This window comes from Zeus faber (assembly GCF_960531495.2).
Source record: "Zeus faber genome assembly, chromosome: 2".
NCBI lineage: Eukaryota > Metazoa > Chordata > Actinopteri > Zeiformes > Zeidae > Zeus > Zeus faber.
This window is the reverse complement of record NC_137189.1, coordinates 14,317,104-14,342,230: the sequence shown is the minus strand read 5'-3', so window position 1 is coordinate 14,342,230 and position 25,127 is coordinate 14,317,104. Positions and strand designations below refer to the sequence as shown.

Here is a 25,127-nt window from a genome sequence, read left to right as displayed (position 1 = left end):
ATAGATAGACAGACAGACAGATAGATAGATAGATAGATAGACAGACAGACAGATAGATAGATAGATAGATAGATAGATAGATAGACAGATAGACAGATAGATAGATAGATAGATAGATAGACAGACAGACAGACAGATAGATAGATAGATAGATAGATAGATAGATAGATAGATAGACAGATAGATAGACAGACAGATAGATAGATAGATAGATAGACAGATAGATAGATAGACAGATAGATAGATAGACAGACAGATAGACAGATAGATAGATAGATAGATAGATAGATAGACAGACAGATAGATAGATAGATAGATAGATAGATAGATAGATAGACAGACAGACAGACAGATAGAGAGATAGACAGACAGACAGACAGACAGATAGAGAGATAGATAGATAGATAGAGAGACAGATAGATAGATAGATAGAGAGAGAGAGATAGATAGACAGACAGATAGAGAGATAGATAGATAGACAGACAGACAGATAGAGAGATAGATAGATAGACAGACAGACAGACAGAGAGATAGATAGACAGACAGATAGAGATAGATAGACAGACAGACAGAGAGATAGAGAGATAGATAGACAGACAGATAGAGCGATAGATAGACAGACAGATAGAGAGATAGATAGATAGATAGATAGATAGACAGATAGATAGATAGATAGATAGATAGAGAGAGAGAGAGATAGATAGACAGACAGATAGAGAGATAGATAGATAGACAGACAGACAGACAGACAGAGAGATAGATAGATAGATAGACAGATAGATAGACAGACAGATAGAGGGATAGATAGACAGACAGACAGAGAGATAGAGAGATAGATAGACAGACAGATAGAGAGATAGACAGACAGATAGATAGATAGAGAGATAGATAGACAGACAGATAGAGAGATAGATAGACAGACAGACAGACAGACAGACAGATAGATAGATAGATAGATAGATAGATAGATAGATAGATAGATAGATAGATAGATAGATAGATAGAAAACCATTAATCAAATAACAATCTGTACAATTAAACTGGTGTTTTTATTTTGGATTTAATTGGCAGAAAATGTATCCTATTAAATGCTTTGGGAGAAAGTGTGGAAAACTGTGTACAATGGAGAGATTAATTAAATGTTTCTACAGTATTTACAATATTAACACAGAGGATTTATTATTTACAATAAAAAATGTTGCCTTTTATTTTGACTGTAATAAATGGATGAGTAGTGAGATCAATGCCACAGGTTTTAACTGTGCATTTGGCAAAGAAGCAGATAAAACAATGGTATAACCGTTTAAAAGAGGAACTCCTCACTTTTAAATGCTGGAAAGATCTGATGTTTGCAGACTAGAGTATATACATTACATACCAAGGCAAAACTGAATTGGCTATTGGAATTGGTCACATACTGATATTTTGACACTAATTTCAGAAGTCCAGAGTAACAGACATATCTTCCAGGAGTGGATATTTGACACTGATATAGACATAGAGCATCATTTGTTTCAAAATAAGTACACATAAATAAAATCTGTACAAGGAATAAAAAACATTGCCGAACCCAACATTATTTAATATGTGATCAACAGACTTGTTATGCCCCATGTTGTAATGATGATATATAAGATACTGCAGTGTTTCTGTTCAAAGACATCCTCATGCACACCTTGAACAGGCGAAGCTAGCAAAAAGCTAGTGGCTACTAAAAATAAAAAATCAATCTATTAAAATTGAAAAGTTAAAAAATAAAAACTTGAATGAAACATTGGCCACTATAAAATAAGCAGTCAGTAATTTAATGTCATCTATGAAACAAAAGAGGTTGCACTGCTTGTTTTGAGGTATTCTGTGTTTTTGGCCTTTTCGATGAGCTCAGAACTCACTAGAACATATAGAGTATAGGCTGTATTATCTTAATGTTATCACAGTAAAACATGTTGCTCTTATATTTGTTTCCTTAAAGAATGCACATATGAAATAAAAATAGAAACGTCTGCACATTCATCCCTCAAATTCAAAAAGGTATCCTAGCTCTGAAACCCAACAAAATTATCCTTCGGCACGAAATGATTCTTCATCATTATTATTACCCATGACTTGCCTTTGTTGTGTATAATATCTAAATAAAAAAATGGTTAGACCATAGAAAAGTTGAGTGGTTGCGGAAATATTAAAAATATATGATAATAAAGCTGAACAGAAAGGTGTTGAATCAATTCAGCTAATAATGGAACGTTCTCATTGACAAAAATTCGGTCCTAAAACGGACCCCTGTGGGACCCCTCAGCACTGAGTGCCGCACGGGAGCCGTGTGAGCCCGCCGTTAGACTCCATCATCTTCTCCTTCTGCTGGGCCTGCAACAGGCCGAACACAACCTCGGCAAGCGTGTTGCGACCACCCCTCCGCACCCCAGAGTGTCGTTCCATCCTGGTGTGGGCTCTCTTACTGCGCATGGTGCTGATGAAGTAGGTGCGGACCTTCCCCTGGGACTCACTCACCTGGAACAGAGGAATGGATGGTCACACAGGTTTGTCATCTTCTCCCTTGGGCCTTCAAGGCCCAAGGGAGAAGATGGCCTTGAAGATGGCCTTGAATGAAGGCAAAGGAACACTTTGATGATATTCAACATATTTTACGGCGCTCTGTGGAAAACTTGATTCTGATTGGTCAATAGCGGGAAATCATTGGTCAGTTTTTTCTCAATCATGACCACTGTCTGTTAACCATCTTGACAATAATAATAATGACCAGCTAGCTGCACATTATCCCTCACTTATTTCCATTTATTAGTCGTAGGGATGGCATGTCTGTAACGTCTAGCTATAGCCACAACCTATTTTAGAATCTATTTTAGTATATGGGTTATTGTAATTTGGCCATTGTACTTAAACAAAAAATCCCTGAGGAGAGACTGAGAGTCATGGCCCAGATTACAATGTAGAATAATTCTAATTAAAATGGACAGAACGTGCCCTTTGCAGTGCCATGTAAAGCGACACACCGCTAGTAGGCAAAAAATACCCGTTGGTGCTACTTTGGGAACAAGATTAAGATCAGGGTTGCTTGAGACTTTTTTGAGATCCCAAAAATCATTTGAACTCAACAAAAGCTAGCAGGGCCCATAGGGGATTTAAGTTAAGTATTCCTGTAATGCAATGCAGTGTTTTCTTGACTTTTTAAATGTCAGTTGACTCAGTGTCCATTTTCTCTGTGAATCTAAGTGCAGTCTATTTCTTTATGTAGACTCCTAGTCGGCGAACCCACGCAGCATTCCACACATTCAATCCATCCATTAGCTGCAGTTTCTCACCCCCTTTACAAAGATTTCCCCACGTAGCTCCAGCACAAAGCCCCAGTCCACCAGGATCCTATGCGTGGCCTCTGGTACCTGGATCCGACCACTGACCCCTGTGCTGTCCATGCGGCTGGCAAGATTCACGGTGGTACCCCAGATGTCATACTGAGGTTTGGTGGCACCAATGACCCCGGCAACAACCGGTCCATGGGCAATGCCTGTTGTAGTGAAGAATGTAATATTATGAAGTCAGTGTGGAATTTCAACATCAAAGCATGTTATTTATAATAATTATCTTTAAGATCAGAAATTCTTAAAAAGAAGTTTCGACTTTTGTGTGTGTGTGTGTGTGTGTGTGTGTGTGTGTGTGTGTGTGGGGGGGTGTGGTGTGTGTGGATGTAGAGCTGAGCCACTTACCAACACGCAGCTGAAAGTTTTTGCGCGAGTGCCTGTTGATCTCTTTCAAGGTTTGCTGCATGGCCAGTGCAAAAAGAACCAGCTCGCTTAGGTGATTCCACTGATTCAAGGACCCCTGTGAAAGTATAAGTGAGTGAGTGAGTGAGTGAGCAGAAATGGAAAGAGGAAGAAAAGTCAAGAAAAGGTAAAATCAGAATACTATTGATGCAGGGGGGGATCAAGGGTTTCATCACTGTTTCTGAGGGAAATATTAAATCTCTCCTTTATCAATATGTGTCATGATTGTTGATGTTCACTTCACATGTATAAGGACAAGGACAAGGATATTGTCTATAATGTTGTATGCCATTGATAAGTTGAACAATATTGAATTTAGGGAAGGTGTTTAGGAACGAGCAATCAGGAGATTGTGAAATTTGTATGTAATAATAATAATAATAATAATACAAAATACAATTAATAGAAAAATAAATAATTAATAAAGATTGTGACCCAGCCTTGGATTGCGTTGACGTTGCCCCACCTGCCGATCTGGAGCCAGGCCAGACGCTGCCATGTAACAGCTGCCGATCGTCTTTATCTTCTCCACATAATGAAAGTAGGACTCCTCCAGCAACTACCCACCAAGCATAAGAAAGATGAAGTGAACAATATTGAAAATAACAGCAAATGAAAATTGTTAGCTACAGAGCATCTGTCAGAAAGGAGATTCATCGAGTGATAAAAACAGTGATTAGAAATATGACAAATGATAAGGAATAAAATCATCCAGTTATAAATTATTTAACATTATAAAGGCAGGTAAGGTAAGAGTGTTCTAAGCAATACCAAAACATTTTATAGCATTTCTGAAATATTTATGATTTATTATATTATACTGTCACACTTATTATTAAGAATAGATATTTGTTAATTATGCATTGTTTTATCGGACAATCTCTGAATATATCTAAATAGGAAAATGCAGTACACTCGACAACTGTTAGTTCAAATCTTTAAAATCACTCAAATCAACTTTTTATTGGATATACTTTTTGAGGATATTAGCATTTCTTGTTTCTTAATTCAAAGAGAAATAAAGTCTATATGATGTGATATGAACTGATAAACCCCACTCACCTCATCAAAACCAGCAATGATCTCATTGAGCAGTCGGAGACAGTCCACCCCTTCGTTTTTTATCTCCTTCTGCTCATAATAATCATTGAACCCAGCAATGGACGCAAACATCACTCCTACTTCGTCGCAGGACTGAGAGTAAAGCTCCTTAAAAAAAGTTAATGTCACATTTTAGACATAACTTTTAAAACGTTACACGGCAACCATAAAAAACACATTCCGTGGCGTTTGGAGGATCTCAAGGTCCCGATGTCACAGGTCAGGGGGAAGGCATAAGGTCAAAGGTGTCGTGGTATTTTCTGGCTCTACCTCATCATTCTTGTTCCTCTCCAGGAAGTGTCGGGCCACATGCGCCGGCAGAATGTTGTACAGCAGACACTCGTTGTGTTCGCGCAGCTCCCTCATGTCCTCCACCTCCTGCTGGGCCTGGAGCCGCCACAGGAAGTCCAGCCTGGCGGTGGCCTCCCACTGGAGAGCAGGACGAAGGAAAATCGCTAAATGATAAAGGCTGAAGGTGGCAAACTGTTCAACCTGCATTAAAAAATGTTTGCAGAGTAAACCACAAGCAGTTTCAACCGGTTTAGTAGACAATGTTTAATAATACCTGCCGTCCGTTATAGACAACAGCCACAAGAAACATGGCCATGAGAAGGATGGAGATTCCCTTACTCCGAAGATAGTGAGACCTGTGGGTAAGAGATGTACGGGAGAAGTAGGATATTACAAGATGAGATAAAATAAATTATCAGAATTGTGTTGAATTAAAGATAATATCAACCCATTTCAAATCCACAATTCAATAGGCAAAGTTGAATAAGGTAGGCTGAATAAAATGTTGAAACTACTAAATTAATTTGTCTTGAGATATGTGAAAGACTCGTTGTGAGAAGCTCGTAGGTAACTGAACAAATGCTGCCTAAAGATGAAAAACCCATCAAGGAGAATAAACTGGCAGCTATTGACAGTCATCAGTGCCACGGACCTGTGCTGCGTGTCTTGGCTTAGCATATGGAAGGCGAGATGGATGAGATAGGAGTAGACGGCCACCGCCACCAGCAGCACGGCCAGCTTCAGTAGAGAGCTGAGACGGAGGAACACGGCACAGGTCACCATGGCGATCACCCAGCACAAGGCGAAGAACTGCGCGGTTGAGAAGGGTGGAGGTGAGCGAAGGACACAGGGAGGAAAGAAAAGTTGAATGAGATCTCCTTCTCAGTGGTGAAGAGAGAATAGAATTGAAAAAAAACAACTTTCATTTTGTTGTTTTCTTCAACAGTTTCGTCTTTTTTCAAGTTTCCAATGGAAATCAACTTTGTTGCATAAAATATATCCGCCAAAGGCAGAAGGTAGTCATTCACACATTGGCCTCCTTTGCGGAAAAGTTCTGTATGCTGTCTGTTCCCACATTAAATGGCTGTTATGGGTACAGTACATAATGGGTTAGGATTAGTACGTTATGTCCAGTGTAGATTCGATCGTTTGGACAATCTGTCGGCAACGGACGTACAATCTAAATCAGTTTGCCCCCATCCCCGGACGCAATAACCCTAACCCACGTTATTAAATCAGTGTGATCATTTTCAACCTGTTCTACACTCTCTGCCTCCGGAGAAGGAACTTTCTCCACCTGTTCTACCCCTCCCCGTCCGCTCGTTCTCTCCCCGGCTCCGCGCTTCAGTGCAGATGGCGGGCAAGCGAAGCACTTGTGCCCAATGTCACCCACACTGCACCCCTAACTCTAAAAGACACATCTAGGGTCTGAGTGGCATTTTTAGGAAACAGTCAGACCTGTCTCCGTAGAGACTGGAACGTGTTTCAGTTTTTCATCTCTGCATCCGAGCGCCACGGTTCGGATGGGACTCGCCATTTATCCAAATGATTTTTTCTCTTCCTGAAAACAAATAACATTTGAAATATTTGCGTGAAATAAATATTCAGAAAATACCCCCTATTTGTGCTTTGCCGGTATTCAGATCAACACCGGCTCCTTTTCCCACATTATGCCAATATGGAACATCGCCAGTGGATTTACAGCTTTCACTCCATGTGGGAGAGGGGCTTAATTATATTTGTGCAGAAATCTACTTAATTCTAAGATCTTGTGATTTTATTTGTAGAGACCTCTCAAAATAAGTTAAGAGGCCTATTCCAAACAACTCAGCCAGCCTCAGCTGTTTTCACCCGATTATAAACAAGACTAAACCTTACTAGGTAATAGTATTCTCATTACTAAGATGGATACTGGTGCAGTGTAGGCTGTGCGAGGACAGGTGTGGTTGATAACATAAATAAAATCCACTCTAAGTCCTTGTGCTCCGGAGAAGCTACAGCATGTCGCCCCTGTAGTTCTCAGAGCAAGGTTAAGAGTAGAAAGACTGTGTCATAAATTGATATAAAGTATTTTCATTTTATGAGTGACCCTTAATGGTGTACGGTTCAGAGGTCATTGTAGGCTTTACCTCAGGGTAAGTGCAGACGCTGAGTGTCCTTTGGTTTGGTGAAGGTTTACTGAGTCTGTCCACCTGAGACACTGCTGGGTCTTTGTCCCTCAGAAGGCACCACACCTGGGCCAGAACAGCACATGTGAAGCAAGTCATGACTAACTCAGAGCCATATGTATAGCTAATGTTTTTACATTCCAATGGACAAAGATCTGATCTGCTGTCTGGCCTATTTACAAGCAGGAAAAACCTTAGTGCCTTGCTTCCCTGAACTAGCACACTGTGGTGGTGCTCTGACTCTCACCATGTCCACAGAAGCCAGGCCAAAATTGATGGCGATGGCCATGAGGGTGAGCAGGTTGCGGGCACTGTTGTTCTCGTGGATCCAGCAGCAAAGGTGCTGCAGTGCAACGGGAGCCCGCCTAAACTCCTCGGCCAGGGCCAGCAGTAAAAGCAGCATGTAGGCAAGCAAAAAGAGCGAGAACTGGAGCACGGCCGGGTACTGTCTGCTGGGAATGGAGAGGGAAGGTTCAGAGGTGTGAAATTTTAATGGATTGAAATGCTGTGGAAAAATAGTGAAGAAATTACAGTTCGCAGCCAAGAAATCGACAGAGGTGTGGTTGACAGTAAAATGCTTGCATCGGTCTACCTGGGGGCAGGGATGAGCGCTTGCGACGCCATAAGAAAGAGAAGCATGATAAAGGAGCAGACCAAGTTGGAGTTGAACATCTCATCTCTCATCTGGGAGAACTGGAACAATGGGAGGAAACCACCACATATTCTAAATATCACAATTCAACAAACATTTCATTCCACACATTATGAAGTATTGATGTCCGTCCTTTATGAATTATTAGCTTTAATGATCAATTACAGCTTGGGCCAAGTCAACCCTTTTTTGCTTCCGTCTCACTTCATACACGATTTCAATTTCCTATGCTCATCCACCATACTCAGCTCCTCTACAAAGTACCTCACAATCTTTCTCCCACCTTACCTTGCCCTCGATGTGTGTGTCCTTGAACACCAGGGTCATTGAAGTAATGTGCTCCTGATGCATGCGCTCGCTGCTGCGTAGCTCAATGGCGTGCTGGATGCGCTTGTTAATCTCCTTGGCAGTCGACTGCCGCAGGTTAGGAAGCTGTGGCAACGAACGGTTTGTGAAAGAGGCCAGGATCTGTAAGGAGCAGTCATAGGTCCAACGGGTTTGTTAAGGTGGGTGCAGGTCAGATCATCAGTCAAAGCTTAGTTTGCAGCGGCTCTTAGGATGAAGTGCTTTTTAACAGGATATTAATTTCAGGATAGGGTCTGCATCAGTCTCAAAGTTTTAAAATTAATTAATATATTGCAGATGTCATGAGCAAAAAGAACCACCAATAATAAAAGTATATTAATATAATAATAATATAATATATATAAAACTAATATGGAGAATTGGCCTTCTCTTCACATCAGGTTGCCTTACGTATGAATGCAGACTTCCCCTACTGGATTGACCACATGTGACTTGATGTTTGTTTAATTGGTTTCCGGAAGTTTGACTGCTGCATTAACACTCTACATTATTTGAAAACTGTATACTGTAACCAATATAATTTTTCACAGACAAGACGCAACACCAGGAACATAATAATGCAGAAAAATGGGAACTTTGTCAAGAAATTTGGCCCCAATGAGCCAGTGTTAAATCCCTGCCAACTTACACAGTTCATATCGACGATGTTCCCAAAAGGGAGCTCAGGATTCCACGTGCGGTTGGTTTTAGTGGTCTTGGCGGGCTCAATTTGGCCAATAGTGGTCCCTTCTTCTTTAGGACAGACGAGGAAAGTGTCAATGTTGTGTTTCCGTAGAAACTCATTCCTATCACGCCCATGTCCATCCTCCGTCTGGTACACACCGTCTAGACAGTCCAGTGTCGCCCTGGAGATATGAATGCGCCTGTGAGAGAGAGATGGAGAAGAGAAATACTGAGTGTGTATTTTCAATATCTGAGCCTTTCTTAATCCATGTGTTCGCACACACACTGATAAGCATGCACCCACAGGGCTGTAGCCGGCCTACTAGACGGGTGTTGCATCCACTTCCCGATTTGTCAAAAGCTTCTGGAGGGTTATATATATTTATAAATGAATGGTGACTGTGATGGGCCAAGGGGGCGTGGTCAAGCGCCTGCTGCAGACAGGCAGTGAAGGCTCCCATCCCGGGGCCACTGTGCTGCTGAGGATCGGGCAAATCAACGGAGGGGTTCTGCTGGATCGTCCGATCCCAGACCAGAAATATATTAGGTTTTGTTTTTCCCCGCAATGGGGACGCGTGTAAGGCTGAGACACGGAACCAGACCCAGCACCATGGAGTCCAAGCGCGGTAGACCAGACAACATATGACAGCACCGCGCATATGCACGGACGCTCTGGATTCTCCCCCTGTTGGCCAGCGAGCCTTTTATTTTGCCTTTGGCCAACAAGCCACCTTTTTTTGAAAGACTTTAATAAATACAAACCAAACAGCGCTGTTTTGCTTATGTCTGCTCATTCCCTGGTCCTGGCCCAGAACACACCTTGACAGTGACATTCACCAAATATAGATATTCCATACATCACATGTAAAACCTCACATTGTACTCATGTGAGAAATTATGTAAAACAGAACTGCTACACAAAGAGCATGTCACTTCAAAATATGATGACAAATAACTTGAATAACACATGTCTACATTCAAAAAAAGATGAAATATCATTAGACCATACTGTATGCTTTAACTTCTCGGCCTTTATTTTCATGCTGCATTTTTTAAATGTATATCTTAGAATTATCCTTATTTTATGTTGATGTACATATCATCTTCATCTACACAGAATTAAGCTTTTAATGACCGATTACTTTGTAATTCAACAACCTAGGCAAAAGACCCAAGCTCTGGGAGATTTCATGCTCTTCCACCTCTGTTCCACCTACCCAGGAATGCCTCCGGCCTCCAGCATGTTTGCAATGCCCACGTCCCAGGACCACACATCAAACTGCCACTTCTGGAGGCCCAGCACCCCGCACAGCACTGAGCCGGAGTGGATGCCGATCCGCATGTCCATTTCATACTTCAGCTGCTTTCGCACGTTCCTGGAGGTGTCGACAGTCATAGATAAAGTGGGAACATGTTGCTTACACATCCATTTCAAATAAAAGATGACACATACTGACATGGAGACTCTGTGACTCTACTATGCAAAAAAGTCAGTCAGTATTAATGCTAGTCTGATTGACAGAAAAATTTAAATTTTTTAAACTTTTTCATATTTAGCAGTTTCTCACTATAGTCAACTGTTAACAAAAATGGAAGAAAATTTTCTTTTTTTTCATTTGTCAAAATTTGTCAAATTAACCTGAGATCTCCTACACTTCAATGAAGCTGTTTGACAATTCCTCAAGTAACATCTATTTCATATCATAGATTCATTTGAGGTGTGATCAAATCAATCAATCAAAATGTCTGAACTAAAAAAGACCAGCACCACTTTGAGAGGCTCAGCACCCCGCACCCCCGCTAGCCCACAGGGAGACTGACTGGATGGTGTCGATCATGGCCAGGCCCATCTCCACGCAGTAGCGGGCGTGTGCACGTTGGGGCTCGGGGACGCCGGACACGCAGTAGTAACAGTCTCCCAGGATCTTTATCCTCATACAGTGGTGTTCCTTAAAACAAAAAGTGAGTCATGAGGAAGAAGGATTGGTGTGAAGTCATAGAAAAGCATAGAAAAATAATTGTCTTTGTTGAAAGTTGTCAATGTTTTCCAAGTTTTGACTGTCCTTCATCTCCATATCCGAGCTACCAGTAAATATCAGAATTACTTTAGTCTAAATAGAGATTTAAAAACTTGGTTCTAATGCTAAAAAGACTGCATGGGGTAAGAATATAAGGGATAGAACTAATATCATGGCACAAGTATTATTAAACAGATATATTTTTAAAGCCCTCGCTCCCAAATGTTATTTATATTTTCACTTCACCCTCTGCTTTTGGAAAAAACCTTCCCTACCCTCCCCCTTCAGCGAATTAACTCTGAACATCAACATGACCCCCAAGAAGCAACCTTGAGTTTGAGAAAGGCTCTTCTAGGCACCCATGTATAGGTCACATAATGATTTTACACAAACAGGACATTTTCCTGGATCGACATCTCTAATTGTTCCTAGATCAACATTCTTATCAACAAATCCTGCCAAAGGTTGGAAATGTAAACCTATAAAATGTATTGCACCTCTTGCGTCCCCAAAAAGCTAATACCATCTTCCCACTGTAATATACAGCATGTGATTCCCTACAAGACTCCAGACCTTAATGACACTCAAGATGTGTATGGGTGTATTTGATGAATGCATGCTGAATTGGCAAATTAGTTCCTATTGCTAGGATCAAGCTCCTGAGCTGTTATCTGACTCAGAGGGTTTGAAGTTTTTTTATCGGGCCATAGAAAATAAATATGTTTTACCTCTGCCAGCCGGTCAAAACGTCCAAAGAGTTCATTGAGAGTCTTCACCAGCTCCTGGGCGGAAAGGTTCATGGATAATAGAGTGAAGCCCTTGATATCAGCAAAGAGGATACTATACAGAGGAGGACAAAGAGAGAGAAATTGATTTCAGATAGATGGAAGACTGTGTGGAACATGATGACTAAATATGAGTGATGAAATAGAGAAAGAAAAAAACAGTATGGTGGGAGAGAAATTGTATTTTAATTGCATTATATATATTTAAAAGGTAAATAAAAACATGACAAAATGGCTTCTGTTCAAATAATAATAGAAAAGAACCCTGTTAACACATACCTTAACAAAATGTGCATGCAAACCCCTGATATAAATCTTTAAATAAAACAAGTTGTCATCTGTAACCTTTCAGTTTTATTTAAGTTCTTTACTCTCTAATGTATTATAGCGTGTACTTGGCTGTGTATGTGTGTGTGTGTGTGTGTGTGTGTGTGTGTGTGTGTGTGTGTGTGTGTGTGTGTGTGTGTGTGTGTGTGTGTGTGTGTGTGTGTGTGTGTGTGTGTCTGTGTGTGTGTGCACCTGACATCCTTGTACTGGTGGATATAGATCTTGTGGAACTCTTGGGGACTTAGCTCATCCTCTATGGAGCTCATGTCGGCGATCATCTCCAAGGCAACGAACCGAGGCAGGATTGACAGCACCAGACGCTCCTATTTGCAGACATAATGGACTCACTGGTCAATAAAATAAACCCTAATTAGAATCATTGTTGGTGACAAAACAAAATTCAAGTGAAGAATCATCCAGTAATCCAGTATGCGACCACACTTCTGTAAATTCAAAATAACTTTTAGGTCCATTAATTGTTAGTGCTGTGCTCAAGCAATTAACAATTGCTCTCATCCTTGGTGCGGCCCTTGTGGTCGCCTGTGCAAACGCGCCGTGTGATTAAGCACATTTTTGTATTTATTTTCGTTTTACATCACTATGTCTGTCAAAAACTCATCAGCAGTGATCTCCTTCTGCAGTGCACTCATAGATATAAAAATTCCCAGTAAGAACAACTTTGGGACATTTTATCCGCTGATCCAGAGTGGCCAGCAGAGATTCTATGCGGCAAAACAATCAACAAGGACAATAACATCAATGCAGTCTCTGCTCCATGGGTGAGCCGATGGAGAAAACGAATGCCGCCTCGCTTACCTCGTGGAAAGCGAGGTGGCATTCAGATCACAATGAGGACACAACCTTACTGTGCACCTCTGCCCAGCATCCTTCTTGCCAATGTGCAGTCCCTGGAAAACATGATGGATGACCTCTGGGCAAGGATTACATTCCAACGGGAGACAAAAAACAGTTGCATCCTCTGCCTGAGAGACATGGCTGAACTCACTGGTACCGGATCAAGCCATACATCCAGCCGAGGCCTTCACTGTGTTCCACGTCGACAGATCGGGGGTGTCCAAGGGTGGAGGCATCCCACTCATGACTAGCAGCAGCTGGTGTAACCCCAACAACATCAAGACTCTCTCCCGCTCCTGCCCACCAAACCTTGAACAGCTGACCATCTCATGCTGTCCATTCTACCTCCCCCGAGAATTCAGCACGGTCATCATCACAGCCGTTTATATTCCACCACTAGCACCTCCCTCCTCTACACCATTGACCCGCTGCAGTTTGCATACATGGCGCGGTCTCCCAGGTACTGCACACCACTACGACACCTGGATGGCCAGAAGGGGGCCTATGTGAGATTGCTGTTCATTGACTACAGTTCAGATTTCAATATCACAGTCCCCACCAGACTGGCTGTTGAACTGCTAGCACTGAACACTCTGTGTGCCTGGATCCTGGACATCCTCACACCCGGGCCCCAGGTGGTTAGGGTGGGGAGGCACACGTCCAACACCCTCACCCTGAACACAGGATCCCCCCAGGGCTGTGTCCTCAGCCCCCTATTGTGCTCCCTGTACGCACATGACTGTGTGGCCAGGTCCAGCTCCAACACCATCATCAAGTTTGCTGACACCGTCATGGTGGGCCTGATCACCGCCGACAATGAGAAGGCCTATGGTTAGGAGGTGGCCTACCTGTCACTCTGGTGCCAGGACAACAGCCTCCTCCTGAACGTCAGCAAAACTAAGAAGCTGATTGTGGACTTTATGAGAGGATTACAACCGAGGACGTACGCGCCTTTGGTGATTAATGAGACTTCTGGGGACAGGGTCAGCAGCTTCAAGGACCTGGGAGTCCCCATCACGTAGAACTTAACATGGACTATACACACAGACACTCCGGTGAGAAAGGTGAGGCAGCATCTTTATCACCACAGGCAGCTGAAGAAATTCAGGGTTTTGGTTAGTATCCTCAAGTCCCACTCTGGAGCAGTGGAGAGTATCCTGACAGGCAACATCACTGCCTGGCTCGGGAACTGTACTGCTCACGACAGGTGGGAACTCCAGAGAGAAGTGTGTTCAGCCGAACGTACCACTGGAACTACCCTCCCCTCCCTGCAGGACTTATACACCAGGAGGTGTAGTAGCAGAGCCCACAGGATCATGAAGGATCCTCACCACCCCAACAACGCACTGCTCCAACTGCTGCGGTCAGGCAACCGCCTCCGCTATCGCACAGTGAGAACCGAGAGACTGAGACGGAATTTCTTCCTGCAAGCCATAAGAACTGTCAATGCTGAACTCACCAGGGGGCCTCACTGAGACACACACATAGGCCCCACTGTCTTACTGTACCGCATGTTGCATTCTGTACTGTTACTGTATTGCTGTGCTGTACTGTTGTATAACTGTACTGTTTAACTCAACACACACCACCTCTCTTTATTCACATGCCACTTTACTGTACATGTCTGTATATACATAATAGTCTATTCCTCTTATTTCTATTTTGTATTCCTGTTCAGTATATTACCTTTTCATGCCTATTTTATTCTATTTACTAACTGAATTACGTTTTAGGAATCAGTTAGTTCAGTTAGTTTGGTTAGCTAGTAAATTAGTTAGCTATTGTGTAAGTTAGTACTAATTCTGCATAATCTCCACGTGCGTTGTAATGACATTTCACTGCATATATGTATGCTCGTATGTATAAGTATGTGATAAATAAACATCTTTAATCTTGAATCTAATTGGAGAATTCAGTTATCCGCTGTAAGGCTGAAATATTGCTATTCCATAATTCAATTAAAACATGCGTGAAGGAAAAATATGCTGCACTGCTTTGCTCTGGGGGAGATAAATGGATCTCTGCATGAGTGAGCAACATATTGAATTTCCTCATACTTCTTCAAGGCTAAATTACAGTACCTGTCGATGGTTTTCTTGCTCCAGTTTGAGGCGCCCCTCTATGCAGCGCCGGGTCTCCAGAAAAGCCTGCCTCTGGGCCCGGTCTGTCAGGTAGTGGATGAACAAGCCTGCTGTGTTTATCCCAAGGTACAGCAGGCCTTTGGCAAGGACCTGCATCAAAGTGGATTCACATTGAGCGATTTGATGTATGAAGAGACTGTAAGATATAATAGTATAATATAGTATAATAATATAATAGATATACAGACAATTGGAGGAATGGGATGGTTGGAAGTAGTACTTTTGCTTAACTTAATTATATGTAACTTAATTCAGACATAATGTACTGTACATCATCCATACATCTTAATCTATACATTGGCTATGGAGCAAAGGGGAGAGGGAGGAGAGGAGGCAAAGACTGAAGGCTCAACTAATTTTCCACACCTTTCTCAAAAGTACAGCATCATTGTAGCAGCCCACTATTTCCACCCCCAGATGTAGTGCTGAGGTGAGGGAGCCAGCGCACATGGCCCAGAGCAGCGGCAACGGCAGCAGTGTGTACGTGGCAAATAATGTAAAGAGCACATACCACGATGGGTCCTTCTCCAGCCCATAAACCAGCCCACCAAGCACCTGTGTGGTCTGAGAAAGCCAGCTGGCTAGGCCGATGTAATGAAGCCACTGTGGGGACATGGAGTCTTTGCAGGTCAACACCAGGATGCACAATGCCAGTGCGAGCGCCATGAAAAGGCCCGTGAGGCAGGCTCGCTGGGTGTCCAGCACAGCCTCGGGTGCCAGCGCCAGGTATAGCACCAGGACGTGAAGCTTGGCGAATGCGTCGATGACGTTGGTGACGGCGAGGGAGGTGCGGCGCTGGTGAGACGAGTGGTGCTGGTAGAGCTTCTCCAAGTCTCGGGATTTGAAGGTGTGTCGCAAGGAAGGGATGTACACGCTGTGCACGGGGTGGCCCCAGTGCACGAAGAAGTCAGCGTCACTGACGTAGTCGTACGTTCCCGGAACACTGCCGTGAGTGTTATTGGAGGAGTGCATGTGGGTGGGGTGGATGCGCGAGGCGGAGGAGCGGCGTTTGGTGACACCGCGCGACGCCTTGCTGCGGATCTGCCGGTTGATCTCCTCTATGTAGGCGTCCGTCACAAAAATCTTCCGTGCTGGCTCAACACCCACCTGTCAATCAAAAATATATATCCCCTGTCATGTCATGCACAGCTCCAGACAAAACAAAAATCAAATCATTTGACAGTATCAGTAAACCTTAGTACCAATTACAGCAAGTTCATCTCAATCGATGGCCAGATATTCACCTTGGCGTTCAGCTCCTGCTGGATGATGATGTGTTTGACGGCTTTCTGCCACATCAACTTCTTGCGCCGCAACCCGGGGGACAGCGGTGTGGTCAGACAGATGGGCTTGCTCAGCTCCATGGAGGAGACCGTGGATGTCTCCGCGAAGGTCACCATGATGACGATGACCTCAGCCCGACCCTCGCTATAGATCTTAGCTCAAGACGCCAAATTAGTCTGAACGGAACAGTGGGGACGACATGGATAAAGAGAACAATATTTAGGTGTTAAAGGTGAGGTAAAGGAATGTCACCACAATCATGTCAACATACTAGAAATTGATTGATTCAATTGATTATTACTATGAATGATAATATTAATACTAATAATAATATTAATGCTATTATTTTAGATTAGTCAGGGGAGAATGTTTCAGTAAATGTTAATAAGCTGCAGTGAATTGGACAGATAGAGAGATGAATGTATTCACAACAAAAGCTTCTACACAGGATATAGGCCTCCAAAAAGTTCAAGAAGTGATTAATAACCCACTAATAACAACATTTCCAAAGGTTACTTTCACTCTTACTAATATTGTTTTTGTCTCCCTAGCCTGTCTCCATAGTACTTATTATTACCATTAGTCAGTGGTGTAAAAAGTACTGGCAAACCACACATGAGTAAAAGTAGAGATTTCTTACACAAAACTACTCTGGTGGTCACTCATTAGAATACTAATGAAGTAAAAGTCTTAAAGTATCTGATATTATGGGTACATGCAGTACGTATCAACAGTAATTATATGGTATTGAATGTATTTAAGTATCAAAAGCTTAGCTTCATTTTTTTATGCTCAGATTTTATTCTGTGTGCCAATATTTACGTATTTTTCAGTTAAACATAAGAAGCACTTAATTCAGTAAGACGCATCTTTCACTCTGGAATAAGAAAACATTTGTGGAAACATAGCCACGGGTGCTGGTCTTCATTAGTCGTAGCAGGTGCAGGTGGGGCAGCATCGCTGCTGGAGGAGGCGGTCACTGCAGTCGTCACTCCCCAACACGCTGCTATATGTATATATATACAGTGGTACCTTGATTTACGAGTGCACTAACATACGAGTTTTCCGAGTTACCAGCCGTCGTTCCGTCCATTTTTTGTATTGATTTGCGAGCAAAAATGTGAGTTACGAGGAGCGAGCTTCAGGTGCATCGCCGCTAGTTGGCGCGGCAAGCGAGTGCGGCCAGCAGCCCGCGTCTCACTCCTTCACTTCACGTGGTTACCTGACCGTGGAAGCATATCTTTTGTGTTTTGTGCTCGCATTTTGTGCTTTTTGTGCAGTTATTTTACCCCAAAAAATCAATTTCTAACCATGGGTCCTAAGAAAGTAAGTGCTGAGAAGAAGAAGCGGATGATTTTGATTGAATTAAAGCATGAAATCATAGAAAAACATGAGCGAGGTCTTGCGTGTGATGGAATTGGCGAGGCAGTATGAGCGTAGTACTTCTACGATATGTATCATACTGAAGCAGAAGGAGACGATAAAGGGTATTACGCCGTGTGGTTGACGGAGAAGCAGCTCGCAGGAGATAGCGTGACGGAGGGTATCATCTGCGAGAAGGCAAAAATTATCTACACTGATTTGCTGCAGCTGACCCCAGGCACTTCAACGGACAAGGTATCAGAAGAGTCGTTTAAAGCCAGTTGGGGCTGGTTCGAGAATTTTCAAAAGACCATCCATGGTAAGGCAGCAAACTCGGATGTGAAAGCAGCTGAGGATTACCTCAAAACTTTTTCTGGATGATAAGAGCCGAAGGATACATCCCCCAGCAAGTCTTCAACTGTGACGAGACAGGGCTCTTCTAGAAGAAGATGCCAAGGAGGACTTACATAATTGCAGAGGAGAAGAAGATGCCAGGCCACAAACCCATGAAGGATAGGTTAACCCTTGCACTGTGCGTCAATGCAATGGCGACCGCAAGATCAAGCCGCTGCTCGTATATCATTCGGAAAACAAAGCCTTTAAGTCGCATAAGATCCTAAAATAAAAAATGCAGGTTATGTGGAGGGCAAACCCGAAGGCATGGGTCACCAGGCAGTTCTTCGTGGAGTGGGTAAACCTGGTCTTTGGTCCTGCCGTTAAGAAGTATCTCCAGGAAAACAACCTACCCTTGCAAGCCCTTCTTGTCCTGGACAATGCACCTGCTCACCCACCGAACCACGAAGACAACATCCTCAAAGAGTTCACGTTTATAAAGGTTCTTTACCTTCCACCCAACACCACCCCTATCCTGCAGCCCATGGACCTGCAGGAAATTTCAAATTTCAAGAAGCTCTTCACCAAGCACCTGTTCCGCCGCAGCTTTGAGGCGACGGAGAACACAAACCTCACCCTTCGAGAGTTCTGGAAGGACCACTACAACATTGTGATATGGTTGTGTCCGAAAGGGATTCAGACCCGATGCGGCAGTGGTGGAGGAGATCGTGTCCCTCTGAAAGTCCATGGGCTTAGAGGCGGATGAGGAAGATGTAAACCAGCTCATCGAGGAGCACTCCGAGGAACTGACGACGGAGGAGTTCAAGGAGCTACAGACGTAGCAGCATACAGAGGTTTTGCATGAAATTGGTACCGTGGAGGAGCAAGATGAGGAGAGGAGGTTATCTCTACAAGTGTGATAAAGGAAATGTTGGGAATGTGGGAGAGACTTTCAGAGTTCATTGAAAGGAAATACCCAGAAAAAGTTGCAACTGGTCGTGCATCGTCGCTATATGATGACACTTGCCTAACTCATTTCTGAAACATTCTGAAAGGCAGGATGAAACAAACCTCCTTGGACAGGTTTTTATTGAAAGTGACGAGGGCGTGGCGAAAAAGGCAAACATCAGTGAAGAAGATTACGTTTTGTTTTAAAGTTAAGCGAAAGTGAAGTGAAAAAAAAAAAACAACAAAAAACTGTAGCAATTAAGTTCGGCAATAAAGTGTGGCAATAAACGAAAGCGACCGAAAAAGCAAGAAACAAAACAAACTCCTCCAACCACCTCCACATATGTCCTCCATCCTCCACCTCCGCCAGCATCTTCCGTTAGTCCAAGTCGTCTGATCTCCATGGTAAATACACTTTATAAAACCAGTTTATTTCTAAACATTCTCTTTTACTCTGTTTAATTAAGTTTTTATACAATATTTTTGTTATTTAAAAACACGTAAAAAAAAAAAATGGTGTGGTTTTTTGGGGGCTGGAACGGATTAATGGCATTTCAATTAATTTCAATGGGGAAAATTGATTTGCTATATGAGCAGAATGAATTATGAGCTCCGTTACAGAACGAATTAAATTCCTAAGTCAAAGTACCACTGTATATATATATATATATATATATATATATATATATATATATATATATATATATATATATATACACACACACACACACACACACACACACACACACACACACACACACACACACACAACCACTCGCTAATAGTACTAGTTGGATTGTATGCATATTATTGCGACACACTATGCTGTACAATATTTGTACTTCACATTGGCGTACCTGCCACCTGCTCTTATAGGTAGTGCCATGTGCCATAACTCTATTTTTGTTGAGTTGAGGTAAGAAAAAAGCAGCCTGCCTGGAAGCACGTGTTAGGAACCAGCTAGGCCGGAGAAAAAAAAATAGAGGCAGCTTTTTCAAGCAAATGAGCTGGTTGCCAGATTTACTCCTGAGCTTGTTAATGCTCAGAGATAAACTCCTTCCAGCTTGTGGCTTTGTGCTGTCAGCTGCTCTGCCCACCGCTCTCCTACACTCCGCTGTCACATGTCGGCTCCTCACTGGGATCCAAATCCAAATTCCAAGTCAAGGGAAGGCATATAAAACAGTGAGTGAAGTTCATAGAAAATTTGGGACAAATATAATGAAGAAGGATTGATAATTAGTATCTTCCCAGCCTTAGAAAGTGAGGGCTGTTAAAAAGTTAGTTGTTGATTGACTGAGAACATATGTCAGACTGTGCAATACCTGCTGCTGCAGCATCACCAGCCATCACTTCCATGCTGGGCAGATTCCCAGCTCCCAACACCAAAAACCAAAAAGCATTTTCATCAAATAATATCGGCAGGTTTCCCCATTATTTAGTTCTTTAATGTTCCAAAATCCGCCTAATCAGTAATTCATATTGTGGCGGACTTACTGTTACTATTTAAATCTTCTGTTTAATAGATCATAGCGCTCAGAAGCAATGAAACAAAACAAAACTGACCTGCATTGTGTTGAGATTTGTGCATCCACTCTTTACATCCAAAGGCAAAGCACCACAGTGTATGTTCAACGTGAGGATGGGAAGTCCCTTCATAATCCACTTTTGCAGACTCTTTTGAACTGAAATCTGAGACCCGACTCCAAATCAAGGCACAATCCCGAATAAGAAAATGGAAGATGGATCATTTCTTGCTGCGACAGGGGCGGCCCAAAGAAAGTAAAATGAGAACCGGTGGAAGAGTTGTGGGTCACCGCCTGCGGCAGTTCGAATATAGAGTCAAGGGATTGCTGCGGAGTAATGCCGCAGGAGTGAGTGGTCCAAAGAGGATTACTTAGTCAGCAGCCACTGTCACTCTCCAGCCAACGTCACTGGCTCCAAAACAACACCAGCATGCAGACTCTTACTGTGGTCCATTAAGTTGGACTAATTGGTTTGAAAGCAAGGCCGCAAATGTTGGTTTTACTTTCTGCTTCTTAAAAACTTAAAGCTACTTATAATCTTGATAAATGACATCAACTTCTTTTCAATGTCACATTTTCTGTGAAGCAGTCTATATTAGTTATCCTCGATTATGATTCCTATTATTTACTATCAATCTACCAGCTCTTGGCTCACAGAGTTAACTTTTCATTTAGATGCAATTACAGTTTTATTCCCTCCTCTGCTCACTTCAAACCATATATTTATTTTGTGTGCGTAATGAAACATCCACGTTTCCTCGTTACCTGTCCACAAACCACAAAGACCATTGAGATACATTGAATGCAATTTTTTTTTTGAAAAGACAGAAAAGTCTCCTATGAAATATCCAGAAACGTACATCATCATCACATGATTCGTTCGTCATATTTTCCCTCGGAGATTAAAGGGGCACTGGTAAAGGATTCTCCAGTGTTGCGCCTCTAGCTGTTTACACTGTGAGTAAACAACCTCTCACCTGTAATACATTGATCAATTTAACCTCCCTGCAAGTGTATGAGGATCACCCTTGAGTCCAATCAGAACCCAGACTTTGGAGGAAAGATGGGTCAGGGTAAACGAACAACTCAATCCGAGCCAGGCGTTTATTGAGTGTGGTTTATTATTAACTAGAATTATCATTTCGTTTTATGAGTTATAATTTTACCTCTGCATATTGAAAACTGGCCTTTTAGTGATTAGTAAAGGGGAATTGGAGGTTGTTTAGTCACTGTGTAAACAGCTAGAGGCTCAACACTAGAAAAAATATACTCAGTGCTCCTTTAATCTTAAGTGGAATACTTTAAACCCCAGATGTGATGATGTTGTATATTTTCTCAGAAACGACATAAAAAATGACATCTGTCGTATCACAATGGTCTGCGGTTTGTGTACGGGGCAACAGTTGAATAAATAGATACAGAAAATGCCAACACCGGACAGAATAAGTGAGTACAATCAATAGGTGTGGTAAAAGTGGTTGGCCGACAACAAAAAGGATTTGGGCTGATAGCATTAGCAGGACTGTGGTCCTTGTGGATGTAAGCTGGCCAAAGCCCCTAAGACTCAGTTTGCTAATTGTGAACTGGTGCTGCAGAAAGCTCCTAAGACCGACCTAATGAGCCGCCATCTGTCTCCCATCATGGATATGTTGCCCCACTCCACCTGCAGCTCATTGTATGTCCCGAAATAGTTATCAGCTTTAAGTCCATTAGTATGGCTATTACTGACGCCCAAATCATTTCACTGCTCTTTGATTTTTGCCAAACATGTGAGAAAGCAATTTTGGGTGTCACAATGTGTTTCATCCATCATTGTCGTGCTTTTGGTAAAGAATCCTAATTGTTTGATGTCCACCCTTATTGCATATGCTGCGAGTTCAAATTTATGTAAATTGTTAATATAAAATACACACTTTCAGTCACTGAACAGTACGTACCGGATCTAAAAGGTTATCTGTGGCCGAGGCAGTTCCTGAATTCGACATTTAGCTTGTCTTTGTCCATGTGGGAGTGCGTGGATAATGACTGCAAACCTTCAATCTCTCAATTTGTAGAGACCTCAATCTTTTATTTTGCAGATATTTCAGTGGGTTTTTTGAGTTGTTGTTTTAACTCAAAGCCATGAGATGAGTTAGTAAAAGCCTCTGGGCAGAAGCAAATTAGCATTAAGACAGTCCAGTAATCAGCGGATTCCCAGCGACATGCGAGCCAAAGCAGCACCAGGTTACACCCTCTGGCCTACATGCATGCCAGACTCTACTTATGCTGGAGGCAAAGACCTATTTCTGTCTTTCAGTGTGTATAAAAAAGGGCTTGTGTTTGGGTAGTGAGTGGTCCGGCCAAGAACACATGTGATGTTTAGTTGGCGCTGGAAAGTGCAAAGGTGCGCACGGGTGTCAGGTGGGGTCAAAGGGAAAGGGAGATGAATGCCACAGCTGAGATTTTTCTGAAATGTGTTAATACTAATACCGACATCCTTGGTGCAACGTATTTGCATAAGACTATAAGCCTCCATTTAATGAACTGTATCAGCCTCCTAAAGCATTTTTATATTGCGAACCAATGCAGTAGTATTGGTTCATTAAAGGTGCAATGGACAACTTTTGCGCCGCTGACGCAGAGACAACCGAATCGCTTCACGATCGCTCAGAGCGATCTGTGGAAATTGTCAACACCACTTTGGAAATAAGAGAAGAACGAAGCATGTTCACTGAAAAGGTAAGTTAAGAGAGATAGTTTAATTGTATTTATTTTGGTTGCGCAATCATAGACATATATACACAGACACTCCATTAAATGCGAGACTGACCCGTAAACAAATACAAGTAAGTAAACAGGGGGAGCTGCGGTGTTTCTGGATAAAAAGAACTATAACGTTTACATTTCGCAACCTGTGGAGGAGATTGCTCCCTGTCCACCATTTCCACTAATGGTTGGGTATTGGTTGATGCACTTCATGTGACGCCGGAAATCCATTATTTACTGGGGAGTTGGTACCCGGTGGCAGTCTGAACGCAGTGATATGGAGGCTAATAGGGAACCAATCTAAACGCGGATGGTGTCATTATTCTATAGCCATTACACTGTGCAATCAACAATAACTTAAAGCAAAAAAGTTGTCTATTGCTCCTTTAACCCTTCTCGCTCATATTCATATCTGGGGGTGGGTGGGGTTGACATCACAGTATTGTTTTGGAGAACACCAATCCAGCGTCATGATAAACTGCCTTACTGGGATTAAGCGATTCAATTTAGCTAGCGGAGCATGCAAAGTTAATAAAGTATGAAGTAAAAATATTGGACTCTAAAGAAATGGAAGTATGATTTAAAAGACACTCAGCAACAATCATCTGATTACTACGGCAGAAGCTCCCATTTTATGCACTGTTCCTTCAATGTGATTCACTACTTCTCTTTTCATCTTTCACTATCGTGTCTCCTAGTGGGGGTGTTGGAGGTATCTTCCCAGCTCCCCACGAAATTACGCCTGTGTTGGAAACACAACGTCCTTGTGTCCCAAGTGTCTTTGGAAAACAGAGAGGAAAGCATTGACATTTCCGTCGGATTTGATTTGGTCTCTCTCTCACTTTGCTATCGCATGATCTTAAGCCTCGACGTAATGCAGCGGTGGTGAAACTCTGAGCTTGTCCGTTTGCCTCTTTCTCCGAGCTGCTCCGTCTCCTCCATTCTGACACCGACCCTTATAAGATGGAGGATTCCTTGGGCACCGTGTTTTGGTCTTGGTTTGTTCTCGATCGGGTTGTGACACGCTATCCTGCCACTAGCGGCAGACAACTGCACAACTACTCTATTAGAAAAACAAAATAAATCCTTCATTTACATTTATATCTATTACAGTACATGAATTCAATTTAATTGAACATCCTTGAATAAGTAATAGTCCCCCAGTTTATCCTTAGTGTTATTAAGACAGAGTCATTATTAAGACATTATGGAGTGTTTTTCTTTTTTTCGCTTTTAACTGCTTTGCAAACGTGGGCGTCTTCGTTCTTACCGGCTACTCTAGCCAGCACCTTGCGGTTTTCACTATCACGGGGCAACGGTGGAGTGCAAAACTGTTTTTAAGAAACAAAGTCTTTAGGGGGGGAAGAGAAAGCCTTGATAGACCCCAGTCAAGAGGAGGCGTGCCAGGCCGGGGAAGAGACAATTAATAGTCAGTGGGCGCTACGCTGGATGCTGCGCGCCGCCGGGCAGCTGCAATACCAAGTGTTGTCCAGCAGGTGGCACCGTATAGACTGTGTCGAACGCCACCTGGAAGCGGCGCCAGTGGAATCGACTTGCTTCAAAATGGCTTCGTCATAAAAAAGCTTCGTTCCGCCCATCGCGAGTAATTCATTTTGGCCGCCCTCATCTCCATCCATTTCAGCCCCTTTAACGGCGGTGGCGGTGGCGGTGGCAGTGGCGACCCTACGGCGCGTTGATTTGAGGAAGCGCGCTAGTGACGTCACCACCCGGCTCGCTCCAAGATGGCCGCGCCCTAGTGGCGAAAAACAAAAATCCGAGTTTATTT

The 25,127-nt window shown here is 42.8% G+C and overlaps 1 protein-coding gene across 1 annotated transcript; it reads right to left on the bottom strand.

The window, feature by feature from the left end:
• Positions 1 to 2,292: 2,292 nt before the first annotated feature.
• Positions 2,293 to 16,546, bottom strand: LOC307246921 (adenylate cyclase type 8; the record flags this gene model as incomplete). Its single annotated transcript, XM_080022966.1, has 20 exons — positions 2,293 to 2,508; positions 3,321 to 3,523; positions 3,723 to 3,837; positions 4,246 to 4,338; positions 4,842 to 4,988; positions 5,151 to 5,309; positions 5,446 to 5,527; positions 5,824 to 5,981; positions 7,301 to 7,405; positions 7,587 to 7,788; positions 7,932 to 8,032; positions 8,280 to 8,459; positions 8,986 to 9,220; positions 10,238 to 10,396; positions 10,842 to 10,969; positions 11,767 to 11,878; positions 12,343 to 12,473; positions 15,087 to 15,236; positions 15,513 to 16,253; positions 16,391 to 16,546. The coding sequence occupies 20 exons, from the start codon at positions 16,544 to 16,546 to the stop codon at positions 2,293 to 2,295; spliced, it is 3,573 nt and encodes a 1,190-aa protein (XP_079879092.1).
• Between the last annotated feature and the right edge of the window lie 8,581 nt (positions 16,547 to 25,127).